At 41.4% G+C, this 13,129-nt stretch overlaps 1 protein-coding gene across 1 annotated transcript in view; it reads left to right on the top strand.

Annotated features, from left to right (window-relative positions):
* Positions 1-13,129, top strand: part of LOC147747152 (metalloprotease TIKI2-like) — a 580,526-nt gene that overhangs the window by 519,645 nt on the left and 47,752 nt on the right. Inside the window, exon 6 of the mRNA XM_086952399.1 lies at positions 4,510-4,755. Coding sequence (XP_086808525.1) covers positions 4,510-4,755 — 246 coding nt within the window. The remainder of the gene's footprint in view (positions 1-4,509; positions 4,756-13,129) is intronic.

The raw sequence follows: 13,129 nt of genomic DNA, 5'->3' as shown, positions 1-13,129 counted from the left end.
GAAATACCAGAATACAGTGAGGCTCCATATAAGAAGGCCTTATGTCTAGTTTAGTGCTGAGACCCCTACTTTAACTGCCTTGAGTAATTGGTCTCTGTTTTTGTTCATGTGGACTTGAACATGGTACTCTACAGCAAGGCTGTTGATGGTAATTTCTTCTAATATCTCCAAATTAACCCCTCCCACGCTCATGACGAGCTCAGCTCGTCATGAGCCATGGTTCTCGTGTGCTCATGACGAGCTGAGCTCGTCATGACCATTAGAACGCTCGCACGCTGGGCAAATTCCCCTGCTGTGCGAGTGTTCTAAACAAACGGGTGTGGTCATGACGAGCTCAGCTCGTCATGAGCACACGACCACCGTGAATCATGACGAGCTCAGCTCATCATGAGCACCGGAGCGCTGAGTGCGCCCCTCCTCTCCCCATTACGGCTAGGGAATATGCCCCGCAGCCAAGGAGTTAAATATCATTGGATCTCTACCACTAAACAAGGACTGTTGACTGGATGAACAAGCTCTGGGCTATATGGAATGGATCTCTATCAATAAACCAGGACTTTAGGCTGGATGGACAAGCCTTGGGCTATGTGGAGCCTTTTATTTATTGCCGACGGTGAGAAAAGGTCCCAGGACGGTCCTCTGCCTTTTGCACTTCAAGAAGAAAACACTTACATTGGCCTCTGATCTATGGACCCAAGCAACAATGCTCCTCACTTCACTGCCTTGTCAGATCGTATCCCTACCTGGAGGTATATAGAGCAGAGAGCGTATTCAAAGCAAAACTGCCATTAACCCATATAGACCCTGATTATGAGTTGGGCGGTAAATTCGGGCCCATGCCCAGTTTATGCATGGGTTGGAATTACGAATTGTTAGGTATTTGAAGCATCCATTAATTATCGTTGGCATTAAATAACTCAGCCTTTCTTAAATTTAAGCTGGTCAAAGGTGTCAAAATTTAACGTGTGAAAACCATACTGTATTCTCCGTATTATGCAGATTTTGCTGCGTTAAACACCAACATCCACGTTATTCCCCAACAACTCGTAATTGATGGTATTTATCTCACTTGAGAAATAACATACCCTGTGGCATCAATATTTATTATGTATGAGAAATACCACCTAGACTGATAATCAGAGCCACATTGGGGTATCTGGACTGTCTGCAATTTATCATGAGTGACCCGGTGATAGGTGTGATACTTAAAGCGCTTCATAAGCATAAATATCATGCAGTACATTATTTATTGGGTGTGACAAGTAGCACTTATTACTAGATTTTCCCTTAAAATGGAGCATATCAGTGAATTTTACTGCACCAACATAATCATGTCCTGGTATTTACTTGGCATTTTTCTCCCTATACCCTCCGGCAAGCTTAACCCATCGAAATTTAACAGAGGATGGATTTTCTAATATATACAGAGTGCGAAATAAATGCGAAACTCATAATTATCAGGAGTCACCAATTATATTGGTATTTATTCGCCAACTCATTATAAGAGCCTCTGTCTGCTAACAGATCAGCTAGTACCTAGTCTGAGCATGACTGACATGACCCCGACTTTAGGCGCTTTAGGACAGGCCAACCAGGCAATAGTTCTTACTGAGCATGTGGAGCCCAGAAAAATCAGTTAGTATGTAGCACTAGCATCACCTTGTTACTTCTCACATGGATACTGGCTCTATCTGTTATTGGTCAATTAATGTTAATGGGGATGAGGAATCTTTCATTACTGGGCATGTGAGTAACTATTGTAGTGTTCATGTTGGAAACATCTCTTATATAGTAATTTGAACCTATACATTGATGTCAATTTGCATATAGACACTAGGCTAGTGCATGTGGAGATACGAACTCCTCCTTGTGGTCATGTGATTCTGCCTTAAATGTTACTGTACATAATGAAACTGTCAATTGCATAAGAGTACTTGCTACGCAGCAAAACGTGCTGCTATCAATATCTTCTGGGCAAAGTGGAAATTTAGAAAAAAATTTACTCAGCGAGTACACCAACATACATTTGCCTTTGAAAACTATCTCATGCTGATTTGTTATAGTGGTGTAATTTACTTTACAATTCAACGGTTGCCTCTAACTTTACAAAAAATATTTAATGCAGAACCGCAAACACTTTCTGTCCACTACCCTTCATAAAGTGGTATTGAAATCATGTCAGCCTTTCCCTAATTTCGGTCGCTTAGTGTACTTTCCAAATGTTCTTATTACATTGTTCACTGACATAGAAGATCATCAAATTATTTTTATTAACACTCCAACCATAAAAACAGAGGGGCATATTATCAAGGGGGTTTATCTCCGCTTTTTTGCCTTTAAAAGCCAAGAAAGCGGAGATAAAATTATCTCCCTATTACCTAGCTGTCGCTAACACCAGTTAGCGACAGCTAGTAGGAGATAGCGACCATCTTGGGCCTCGCTTTGCATGTCAGTGATATTTATCACTAATGACATGCAAAGTGGGCGTGCCAAGATGTTAGCGACTGGAAACAGTCGCTAACATCGCTATCTCCTATTACCAAGTTTTGGAGATATTCGCCCTAAGCTCGAATATCTCCAAAAGCTAACGCCTGCCCTGAGCAGTTCTTAGCCGTGTTATCCAATGGTAGGTGGATAACATGGCTAAGAGCATTAGCTCGGTAATGCATGAATATCGCTGACTTTTCAGCGATATACATGCATTTCGGCCGATTTTTATCGCTTAGGAGATAAACCTTGATAATAGCAAGGTTCCTAAGCGATAAAAATCGCCGCAGCTCGGCGATAAAAATATCGCCGCTAAACCAACATAGCGATAATTATCGCTAGTTGTTTGTAATATGCCCCAGAGATTTTCATTCCATATCGTATTTCCACTCTCACAGAGGGGCAGCTACTCTGTGGTTGGTGGGAATTTCAAGGCCACTGCACTGATTGCAAATGACCACATATTGCAAGCTCCTACTTGGATCCTTATATTTTTGGCTGCTCCGTCTTCCATTGTGTCTCCCTCTTTCTATAAATGTCAGCAGTTGAATATATGAAGTCTGAAACCTGATCTTCTAATCAAATATGTAGCACTATAAAAAGTCACCAGTGAATTCTCCAATAGTTTTTTTTATTTGTTTGAGCATTGTATATTTTCCAGTTTTCTTACTTCCCTACCTTTAGCTGTGTGACACTATTTTATGGATACAAATTCAATTAAGACAGATTTTCTTTAATACTAATTAATTCTGTAGTGTGCAGAGATGGAAACAGTGGTGTGTCCGTATTTTCTGGTGGACTGATGTTTGGCTCCTATGGTTATGTGATGCCTTGCTTTGCCCACTATGTGCCCAGGAGCAGAGCTACATTATATATATATATATATATATATATATATATATATATATATATATATATATATATATATATATATATATATATATATATATATATATATATATATATATATATATATATATATATATAATACATTATATATATGCATATATATATATGTATATAAAATATATATATATATATATTTATATATAATTCAACTCATAAAATGTTTAAGTTACTTGAATTTGTTTAGAATAACTTAATTAATTTAAATGTATTTTATACATTTCAGTTGTATTTCGTTCTTATTGTATTATTACATGATATTTAAATATAACCGTTTGGATTTAACGTGGGATTTTTTTTATAAAAACAATACTCTCTAATATCTAATTCAAAACTAAGATAAACGGTTGTAGTAATTTTTATTTTTATTACACTATGTACCCCGTTTCAAATAGGCTGACACTGATAATCTGAAAAGTGAGCCTCTTTTGCTGCTCATGAACAGAGAAAATGTATTTATCATTTGTAAGCAACAAGCCATGCCGAACAGACAACAGAAATACACCGTTTTGTTCAAAACTAAAATTATGTTGCTATGCTGATGAGATTTTTCTCACTATATATAGATATCTGGAATGAAATTGCATAGTGCCTATTTCAGACCAATACACTGTGAATCTTAGGGAACCATTGTAATTAGTTTATATCTGCTGCCCAGTAGGCATACACTTTTTGCAATCTTGCACATTGTGAACAGGAGATGTGCAGAAGTGTCTGTGAAGGGCTAAAGCTTGTTTACAAGGTGATGGGGAGGGTCGCTCTTCACCATGGAATATGCATGGATCAACAGTTCTTTGACACATATTTTTGCATTTACTTTCATTTAGAGGTGCAAGTAACGAGGCATGTGAACCCTTACAGTGAAGCAGCCCTAACCCAGCAGCGACCTGCCACCACGTTTTTAAGGGGATTAGTCCTCCCTTGATTGGCATATTCCAGCCCCTCCAGAAAGTTGTATTACTCTGGCATTGAGTATAACATTTTGTGTCAATTGGTTGACAACATGTTTCAGGCCAGTACACTACAGAAATGTATATTAGTGTAGGCTGTTGTGAAGGGTTGATGGGACATTCTTATATAACCAGAGCTCTAAGTAGTGAATGCTATTCTTCTCAGGTCAAAGACAGACGTGAATCCAACACCCGAAGACAACTCTGCCACAGTGAAGTATTCAGATGAAGCACCTTCCTCTTCATCGGCACCCTTTGAATATGATGACGACATCCTTCCACCACATCTGCTGCTCCCAGACAGCATAAGTCAGCTTGAAGAGTTTGGACGGCAAAAGAAATGGCACAAAAAGGACCACAAGCACCATCGCCAAAGGCAGTTCAATGATCTGTGGGTCCGGATTGAAGACAGGTGGGTTACCTACCACATGTATGTCTTATGCTACAAGCTCCTGTAAAGGTTCTAACAGAACATAACATGATTTTGATTAAATCACAGATATTAGGAATTAATGGTATATAGTGCAAGTTTCAGCTGTGGTGGGCTGTTGCGTCGGCCTCCTTCGCCAACTCAGGAAAGTTTCCCCGTTACTTTCTTTTTCCACCTTAAGGAGCGCGGTTTCTGCAATGATTTTGGCCAGGCTGGATTATGGCAATTCATTGTATATAGGACTCCCACAGGGTCTCTTAAATAGAATGCAGACGGTAATGAATGATGCTGCTAGGCTCATCTTCAAGAAACCAAGGAGTACCCAGGCATCCCCCCTCCTGCGGGAACTCCATTGGTTGCCAGTGAGGCAGAGATTAATGTTCAAGGGGCTCTGCATTGTACACAAGGCGCTTCATGGCAGAGCACCCACCTATCTGAAATCTCGTCTGTCCCTTTACAAACCAGGGAGGGCGCTTAGATCTGCGGACTCTATTTATCTGGTTCAGCCACGCTGTAGACTGACTACTGTGGGTGGACGCGCTTTTTCACATACTTTGCCAGCTATGTGGAATAAATTACCGCTGAAACTCCGCAATGAAAAGAAACTAATGCCTTTCCGCAAACAACTAAAAACTGTGCTCTTCCAGCAAGCGTGGGGTGGCCTTTAAATGTAATTCTGATGCATCTTCTATTGTCTAGCTGATCCTAACAAAGCGCTTAGAGACCCCTGGGTTATAGGGCGCTATATAAGTCACAATAAATAAATAAATAAATAGTGTATCATGAAATCCAGACCATGAACAACCCACACTTCATTTGAAACAAAATATTATTTTCATTTAGGTACCAAGGGCAGCATTAATTGGTCACGTTTTGAAAAATGTTATTTTTAAAGATGCTGCAGGTTGATGTAGGGTGCTTTTAAAAACGTGTCCATCTTATACAACTGTTGGAAAAGTCCCTAGCTTGGCGACAGACATGTACCCGTGCCCAGAGTGCCACAGCTGCAATAATGTATGGATCCCTGGTGTTGATCTTTGTTGTCATGGGCCAACAAAGATCATGCATCTGCACCCTGACATAGGCCTGTTTAGTGGATTTGGGTATTGTTGGACCTAGAGGGGCACACAAAGTGCCACTCTCATAATGGTGAAAGGCTACTGCCTTTACCAAGATGTAAGCAGCACAAGCACGGTGGTGGCAGCATACGTGTAGTGATAAATAGGAGTGAACAGGCCTGAGCGGTGTGACTGGAGTGAGTGCTACAGGATAAGTTCTGCTGCTGTGTGCTTAGCTCACCTTTGGCCTGCATCAAGTTAGTATGTAGTGCTGTGCAGTGTGTACGTATTATATGCATGTGGTGGGTGTTTGTGTGCCTCTAAATGGTGAACACACAGATGATACTGGCTTCCATTTTCGGAGAGTCAGGGCATTACTGGAGGGGCATTAGGAGGTAGAGGCATGGCCCCAAACAGATTGTGAATTACTACATTAATGTGAGCTGCGTGTGACACATACTGGAGGAAGGAGAGCCAGGTTGTCCTGCATACTTCAGAAAGAGTTCACTGGAAAAGGGCCTGGGCACATCTCAGGAAGGGGCTGATAAGGGAATCATTACGAATAGGGCCAAGACCCTGCCTTAACCATTTATTACACATATCACTGTGGCTGATATCCAAATGTGAACCTCTAATCATTCCCTTGGCCTGTGTTATGGAACTACCTGATTTGTAGTGGCTCCTGAATGTCACCTATACTGAATGGGGAAAAACCACTATTGCTAGTGAGAGGAACATGGGCCTCAGGGGATTGCCAATTAAATACTAGAGCCCTGACCTCAGGGGGCTGTGTGTACTGTTAGTGTATGCCCTATTTCACTTTATGGTTATATATAAATACTCCTTTTGTCATAAAAGAAAGTATTTGACTGGATAAGTAATCCAGGCCCCTGAACGTCAGGAGTAAAAGGCCTCGACCTCCCATGGTTGGGCGACAGTAGCTCTGACTTGCCTCATGGGCCCCTGAAAGGGGTTCTAACAATATCCTTCCAATGATCTTTTTTTCATGAAATATAAAGAATAGTCTTGAAATTACATGTATCACAAGTATTGCAAGCAACGCTTCCCTGCAAGGATATGCAATGCACAAAAAGTCATGTGAGATGTCAGCAGGAGACTGATTTGATTAGAAAATGTCTATCACTGATATATTTTCTACTCAAAACAGTCATTTGCCGCCATTAATCATGCAAAACTTGGTATATTGCGAAATGGTGAATTGCAGTACAACAGCTGCTCCAATGTCAGATTGAAGAATGCAGGGAGCAACTCATCCTCTTCTGCTGCTTCAGTAGTAGTGTCATATATTCCCATTCTACAGTTTTTTACTGGCATCAATTTTCTCATTCTCTTATCTCAACTAGAAGCCTGTCACATATTTATATCTAAAGTAAGGGTATTTACCAGGTATAGTTTCTTCTTGTATTGAAGGATTATCACCGAAACAAGCAATAATATTATTTTTCGCCTGCTTTTCCATCACTGCTTATGTTGTACAGAATAGTATATCTGAAGCTATAGTTCATAAGGCTATTCAGCATCCTAGATAAATAAATGAAATATATAGCACAAAAACTAAGACAAAATGTATTTTACAGGCACAAAATTCTTGGGTGACTTTCAGTATTCTTCTAAGATATATTGTGATGAATATTGTTCTGTATGTTATCACCATAGGGAGGAAAATAATTTCTTTTTCAATTTAAATAAGGTAACATTCAAGAATATAGTAAGATATATCCAGCAGGAAGAAGCAGACATTCTGCCTTTGTGTTGAATAAAAGGGCCCATTAGGGTGGACAATGTTTAAATATAGGTGAGAATTATAAATATTGTATGCAAAAAGGAATTTTGGGGCATATTGGCAACAACTAGCGATATTTATCGCTAAATGGGCTTAGCGAGTTTTTTTTTCATCGCCAAGCATCGCCGGATATTATCGCAGAGCTAACGTGCTATTAGCAACGTTTATCTCTAAAGCGATAAAATATCCGGCGATAGGGGAGAAATGTGTGAATATAGCTGAGAATACAGCGATATTCACGCATTAACGCCAATAGGGTCTTAGCCAATAATTTCCACCTCCCATTGGATATAATGGCTAAGAACTGGTCTGAGCAGGCGTTAGCTTTTGGAGATATTCGCGCTTAGCGCGAATATTTCCATTACTATGCCTGCGTTGATAATAGGCGATAACGATGTTAGCGACTGTTTTTAGTCGCTAACAGGTTGGGTACGCCCACTTTGCATGTCATTAGCGGTAAATATCGCTGAAATGTAAAGCGGGCCCCAAACCGCTTGCTATCGCCTCAAAACTGTCGCTAACATCAGTTAGGGCAGCTTGCTAATAGTGCGATATAATTATCGCCTCTTAGCCGCCGAAAACGGCCACAAAAGCGTTGATAATCTAATATCGCCAGGCTTGGTAACATGACCCTTTGTTTTTAAGACTGGAGAACAAAGAGTAAAATTTCATACTTTGCTGTTTTGCCATGGAGGAAAGTATTTACATAGGGGGTTGAGAGGCTTGTCGAGTGAACAAGCGGCGCAAGCAGCGAAACGCGTCTCTGACTTTTTGGCAATAAACAATTGAGGCTCCAAATTGGGTCCGTGTCCTGTGTAGCTGGCTGGCGACGGCGCGTGAATGAAAACGCAGCGGCGAAGTTGGCAGGATTGTCGTGATATATATATATATATATATATATATATATATATATATAGAGAGAGAGAGAGAGAGAGAGAGAGAGAGAGAGAGAGAGAGAGAGAGAGAGAGAGAATTAGGATATATCTGTATTTACTGAAAAATTCAATGGTAAAAGTGATGTTATAGTTAGTAGAAAATGACAGTGACAACGTAATGTTTTGAGCTAAAACAAAATAACACAAAAATGCACCAGTTTTAGTTTGCAGAGCTAACTATAGCTTGTGCCCCCACCATGCACTTCTTATGACATTATATATTGCATCACTCATGACATATTCTATGACATATTTTATGACATCACTGATAACCTCTCAAATGACATAATTGATGACACACTTTAATTATAGGGGGGGGTGGCTCCCCTCTCCCCAAACCTTAACAGGCCCTATGGGACACCATCCCCAAGGGCCAAATAATTTTTTTATTAGAGAAGGGGAGTGGGAGTGCATAGCTCCCCCTCCCCAAGCTCGATTGAGCCCTGAGACCCCATACCCTGATATCATTTTTTTAATATAGGGGTGGGGACGTGTGACCATCGCAAAGTCCAAATGGGCTCCGGGCACCACATCCCTGGCATCATATTTTAATTAAGGGGAGCATGTCCCCCCTTTCCAAGCGTTAAAAGGCCCAGGTACCCCATTCCACAGGGCCAATTACTTGTTTTGATACAGGAAGGGCATACATGTTCCCCCTCCCCAAGCTCAAAAGACCCTGGGGAGTCCGCCTCCCTGGGCTGATTACCATAATAAAGGAGGAATGGCCCCCCTCCCTGAGCCTATTGTGCTCCAGGGACCACACTGCCAGGGCCTCTAATATTTATAGATGGGTGCTCTACTCCTATGCTGTGGTTGAGATAAAAGAGCAGTTGTTTTCCGAAGAACTGTGATGGCCTGGACAATGGATCTACCTTAGGGCTAACTGCGTTAAGGTATATACATTGCCCAGCCCCTCACAGTGCACTTCAACACAGCTTCTGTAGTTTGCAGCACCTGTCTGCTGGGTCCAACTGGCAGGCAGGTGCCAGACTCAAGCTCCCCTGCTGGGGAAGTTCCTATGAAGTGCACTGCCAGGGCCTAGCAGCCATTGTAACTAACTTCATGTCATTACTATTAATTTCATTACAGTGGTTAGCCCCTCACAATGCCGGGCGTCAAGGAATTACATGTTCCTTCCATTCCTCAAAGCCTAGAATGAGGAATTATTGATTTGTAGGGTATTTCTCCTTCATTCCTCAATTTTACCAATCCACAGAAGGTAGATCTGGCAACGACAATATTACTCACACTTTCACAACCACTCTCTGGGGCAGATTTACAAGCCCCTTGCGCCACGTTTACGCTGCTGTTGCGTCACGCAAGGCGGCGTAAACGTGGCGCATCCCTACGAGGCATTTACAACGTGACTCATCTATGGAGATGCGTCACGGTGTAAGGCCCTGCGCCACATGAAACCTGCGTCAGGTTTCATGTAGGCGTTCCGGTGCAGGCGTTCCGTCGCAGGAACGCCCCTGGAAAGTGACTCAGTGAAATCTACAAGATTTCACTGAGTCACTTTCCCAAAGCTGCTACGTCAATTCCTTACGCCTGCTTGAAGCAGGCGTAAGGAGTGACGTACCATGTAATGTATGGGTGGCCCCTGTGCATTGCAGGAGTTGCGTCACGCTTGCGACGCGACTCCAGCAATGCGCCACCTGTAAACCAAAAGATGCGTCACGCTTCCTTGCACCACGGTGCGCCGCATTGTAAATGCGGCGCATCATGGGTGGCGCAAGGATGGATTTGCGTGACGTATCTTTCCTGGCGCATCTCTGCCGATTTGCAGAGATGCGTCAGGCAACGTAAATCTGCCCCTCTGTGTATTGGAAAAAGGGCACTTCGACCATCCCACACTGCACAGTCACAGTCACATGTATTTGCATGGGGAAGTTAATTGAGTCTAAACCCTGCTGAAAGTATTTGAGGAGCTTTCATGGAAATAATTGACTGCTTATGTAGCTATATTCCCATTATATTGAGAATTTTGGACACATATGGTTTCTGTTTAGATTAAATGTACTGTATAAAATAGTCTATTATTAGTTTCTTTCAGGGTGAATGAAAAGGCTCAGTTTATATAGAATGTACTGCTAGCATCGAGCACACTAGTTGAAGCTGTATCTCTTTCAATGTTATTCAGACAGCTCCTTCTATGTATACAATACAGTTAAACAAAGTTCTAAGACAGTCATTTTACTCAGAACTGTAATTGTCTATAAAATCAGCTGAAAGCTATGTTTCATCAAATCAGTCGTATTCTTTCTACAAACAATTTTTGAAATACAATATGTTTACAGGCAAAAAAATCAACACAAGGAGTCTTAATCTGAACTGCGGAGTTCTGAGTCGTAAAATGTTCTACTCTGCTTTTTTTTTACCATAGAGATGTATACATTCATGTTTTAGTGTATTAGCTATCTTAGCAAAAAACACATGATAAGAATAGAGGTCAAATACAAGTCGTGTCTCGCAGATTAGCCCAACATTAGGCTGATTGGACACATATAATGAATTAATCAAATGCTTATAAAATAATTCGAAAATTCTGAGTGGTGGTTCATTTTAAGTAATTTTTTTTATTCTAACGATCTGGTCAGAAACTAATTTATTTAGGTGGAACTTTCAGGCCACGGAAGTTGAATTTCTATCAAGTATTTCAATTATTCAGGGGCACTAACTTAATGACTGCATTTATTTCTGAAATAATGTCTCTAAAATTAATACGTTCCGGTTATTTGCACTTACGATTTACGGGGTTTTACAAATTATGTATTTTTGTGTATTACATATCATTTAGAATTATACTTTTATTATTAATAAACATGCATACAGAACGAATTTATTCTTGAACAACGCATACCTTTTTAAATTACAGTTAATTTCTTATAAAAACATTTGAACATTTCATTAAATTTCGATGTAATATCCATAGTTTCCCCCGGTAAAGTCTGCACAAACGTTTTTCTCAATATAAGGGCAACAAACCTACTTTTTTGGTGGATCACACTACAGCGCATCAACACATGCCATACTCCTTCTTCCTGTGTAAGGCACAGCTGACGCCATCTTTCATCCCATCGGAAATCTGTTCAGCCACACTTAGGGGGTCATTAGGATGGCAAAAGGATACAAGCATATTTGGGACCTCCCGCCTACAAGGCAGGGGTACCACAGGGCAAATTAGGATGCGAGCGCCAGTGTGGCGGTCGCATTGCCCATGTTTTTTATTGTGGTGGGTGCTGCGCTCTGCAGCACCCGCCCCAATACAAAACAGACACACCACACATATCTGTGTACTACATGGCAGGCACCATACAATACCTACCACTTGATGTAGGGATATGTAGGGTGGCACCATAGGTGCCCCCAGGGCCTATGTCCCTGATCCAGGATGTTAGGGGGCCCCCTACGGGCCCCCAAATCCATTTGCACCTGCCGTTTTACTGCGGGTTGACTGCCGCAGAACGACCAGCTAAAAGGGACTACAGGGAAGTCCGACAGGCGGTCGTAAAATGACCACCTGTTGTTTCCGTGGCGGTCGGTGTTTTACGACTGCCACCCATCCTAACGCCATTGTAATATGGCGGACGGAGATCCCTGTTCTGATGGTCAAGGGACCTCCACCGACAGCCTGTCAGTGGCCGTCCCTCGGCCATCGTAATGAGGCCCTTAGTCTTTCAGGAAGATACATTTCGCACTTTACACAGCGTGCATAGGAAGCACTTGGAGCAGTCCAGTATTACTTCTAAACATGTTTGGGTTTATTCAATTTCATGTTTTCATCTTGATTCTAGTCCTATTAACAGAATATCCAACTGGGCAGCCCACCTGTTCGCTGACAGCGTTTTCTGCCTCTTAAATTATATTTTTCAGTTTAAGAAAAAGTGTCCCACCAACCAAACCAATCTCATGAGTCCACAGTTCACTCAATTTCATATTATTTTCTTTAACTTTCTCCCATCATCTGTATCCATATCTTGTCTCGGGTAGCTAAGTAATATCCCTTCTCCAAGTTTTGTATCTCTGGCTATCAAATAGCCATAAAACCAACGTACAGTAAAGCAGACAAAGGCGATCCACATGGATGATCTTCTGCGGCCCAATGCTGTCTTTTTCAATAGTTCCAGCCACTTGAAGGTGCCAATAATCGAAAATTATGCAACCTACATTTTAATAGAGGTCATGTTTCACTCACACTTTATGTAACTGTGGTTCTGGCTGCTTCTTGCTTGCATACCCCACTCTATTTCGTCTGATCCTTCTTAACTGTTAGCACTAGCTCTCTATGTACCTTAAGGTTATGCTGTTGTGCTTACACTGTAAAGTGCTAGTTGTCATGCTCGTTCACTAACTCGGGGAAATACTGTGCACCTACTCTCTCTACCTTTGCCATTCCCTACTATTTCCACCTCAGAACCTTACGTCCTCACATCCCTCTGTCTATCGGATTCTTCTTTTATATAATGTTGATATGTATGTTTATTTACGCTTCATGTAACTCTGGCACTTGCTGCTATTTTGTCTACATATCCCATTGTATACTGTTTGCCATTTTTACC

This window comes from Lissotriton vulgaris, chromosome 1_1 (genome assembly GCF_964263255.1).
Source record: "Lissotriton vulgaris chromosome 1_1, aLisVul1.2, whole genome shotgun sequence".
NCBI lineage: Eukaryota > Metazoa > Chordata > Amphibia > Caudata > Salamandridae > Lissotriton > Lissotriton vulgaris.
Note: the sequence above shows the minus strand (reverse complement) of the source record. Positions and strands in the feature narration are given on the sequence as shown.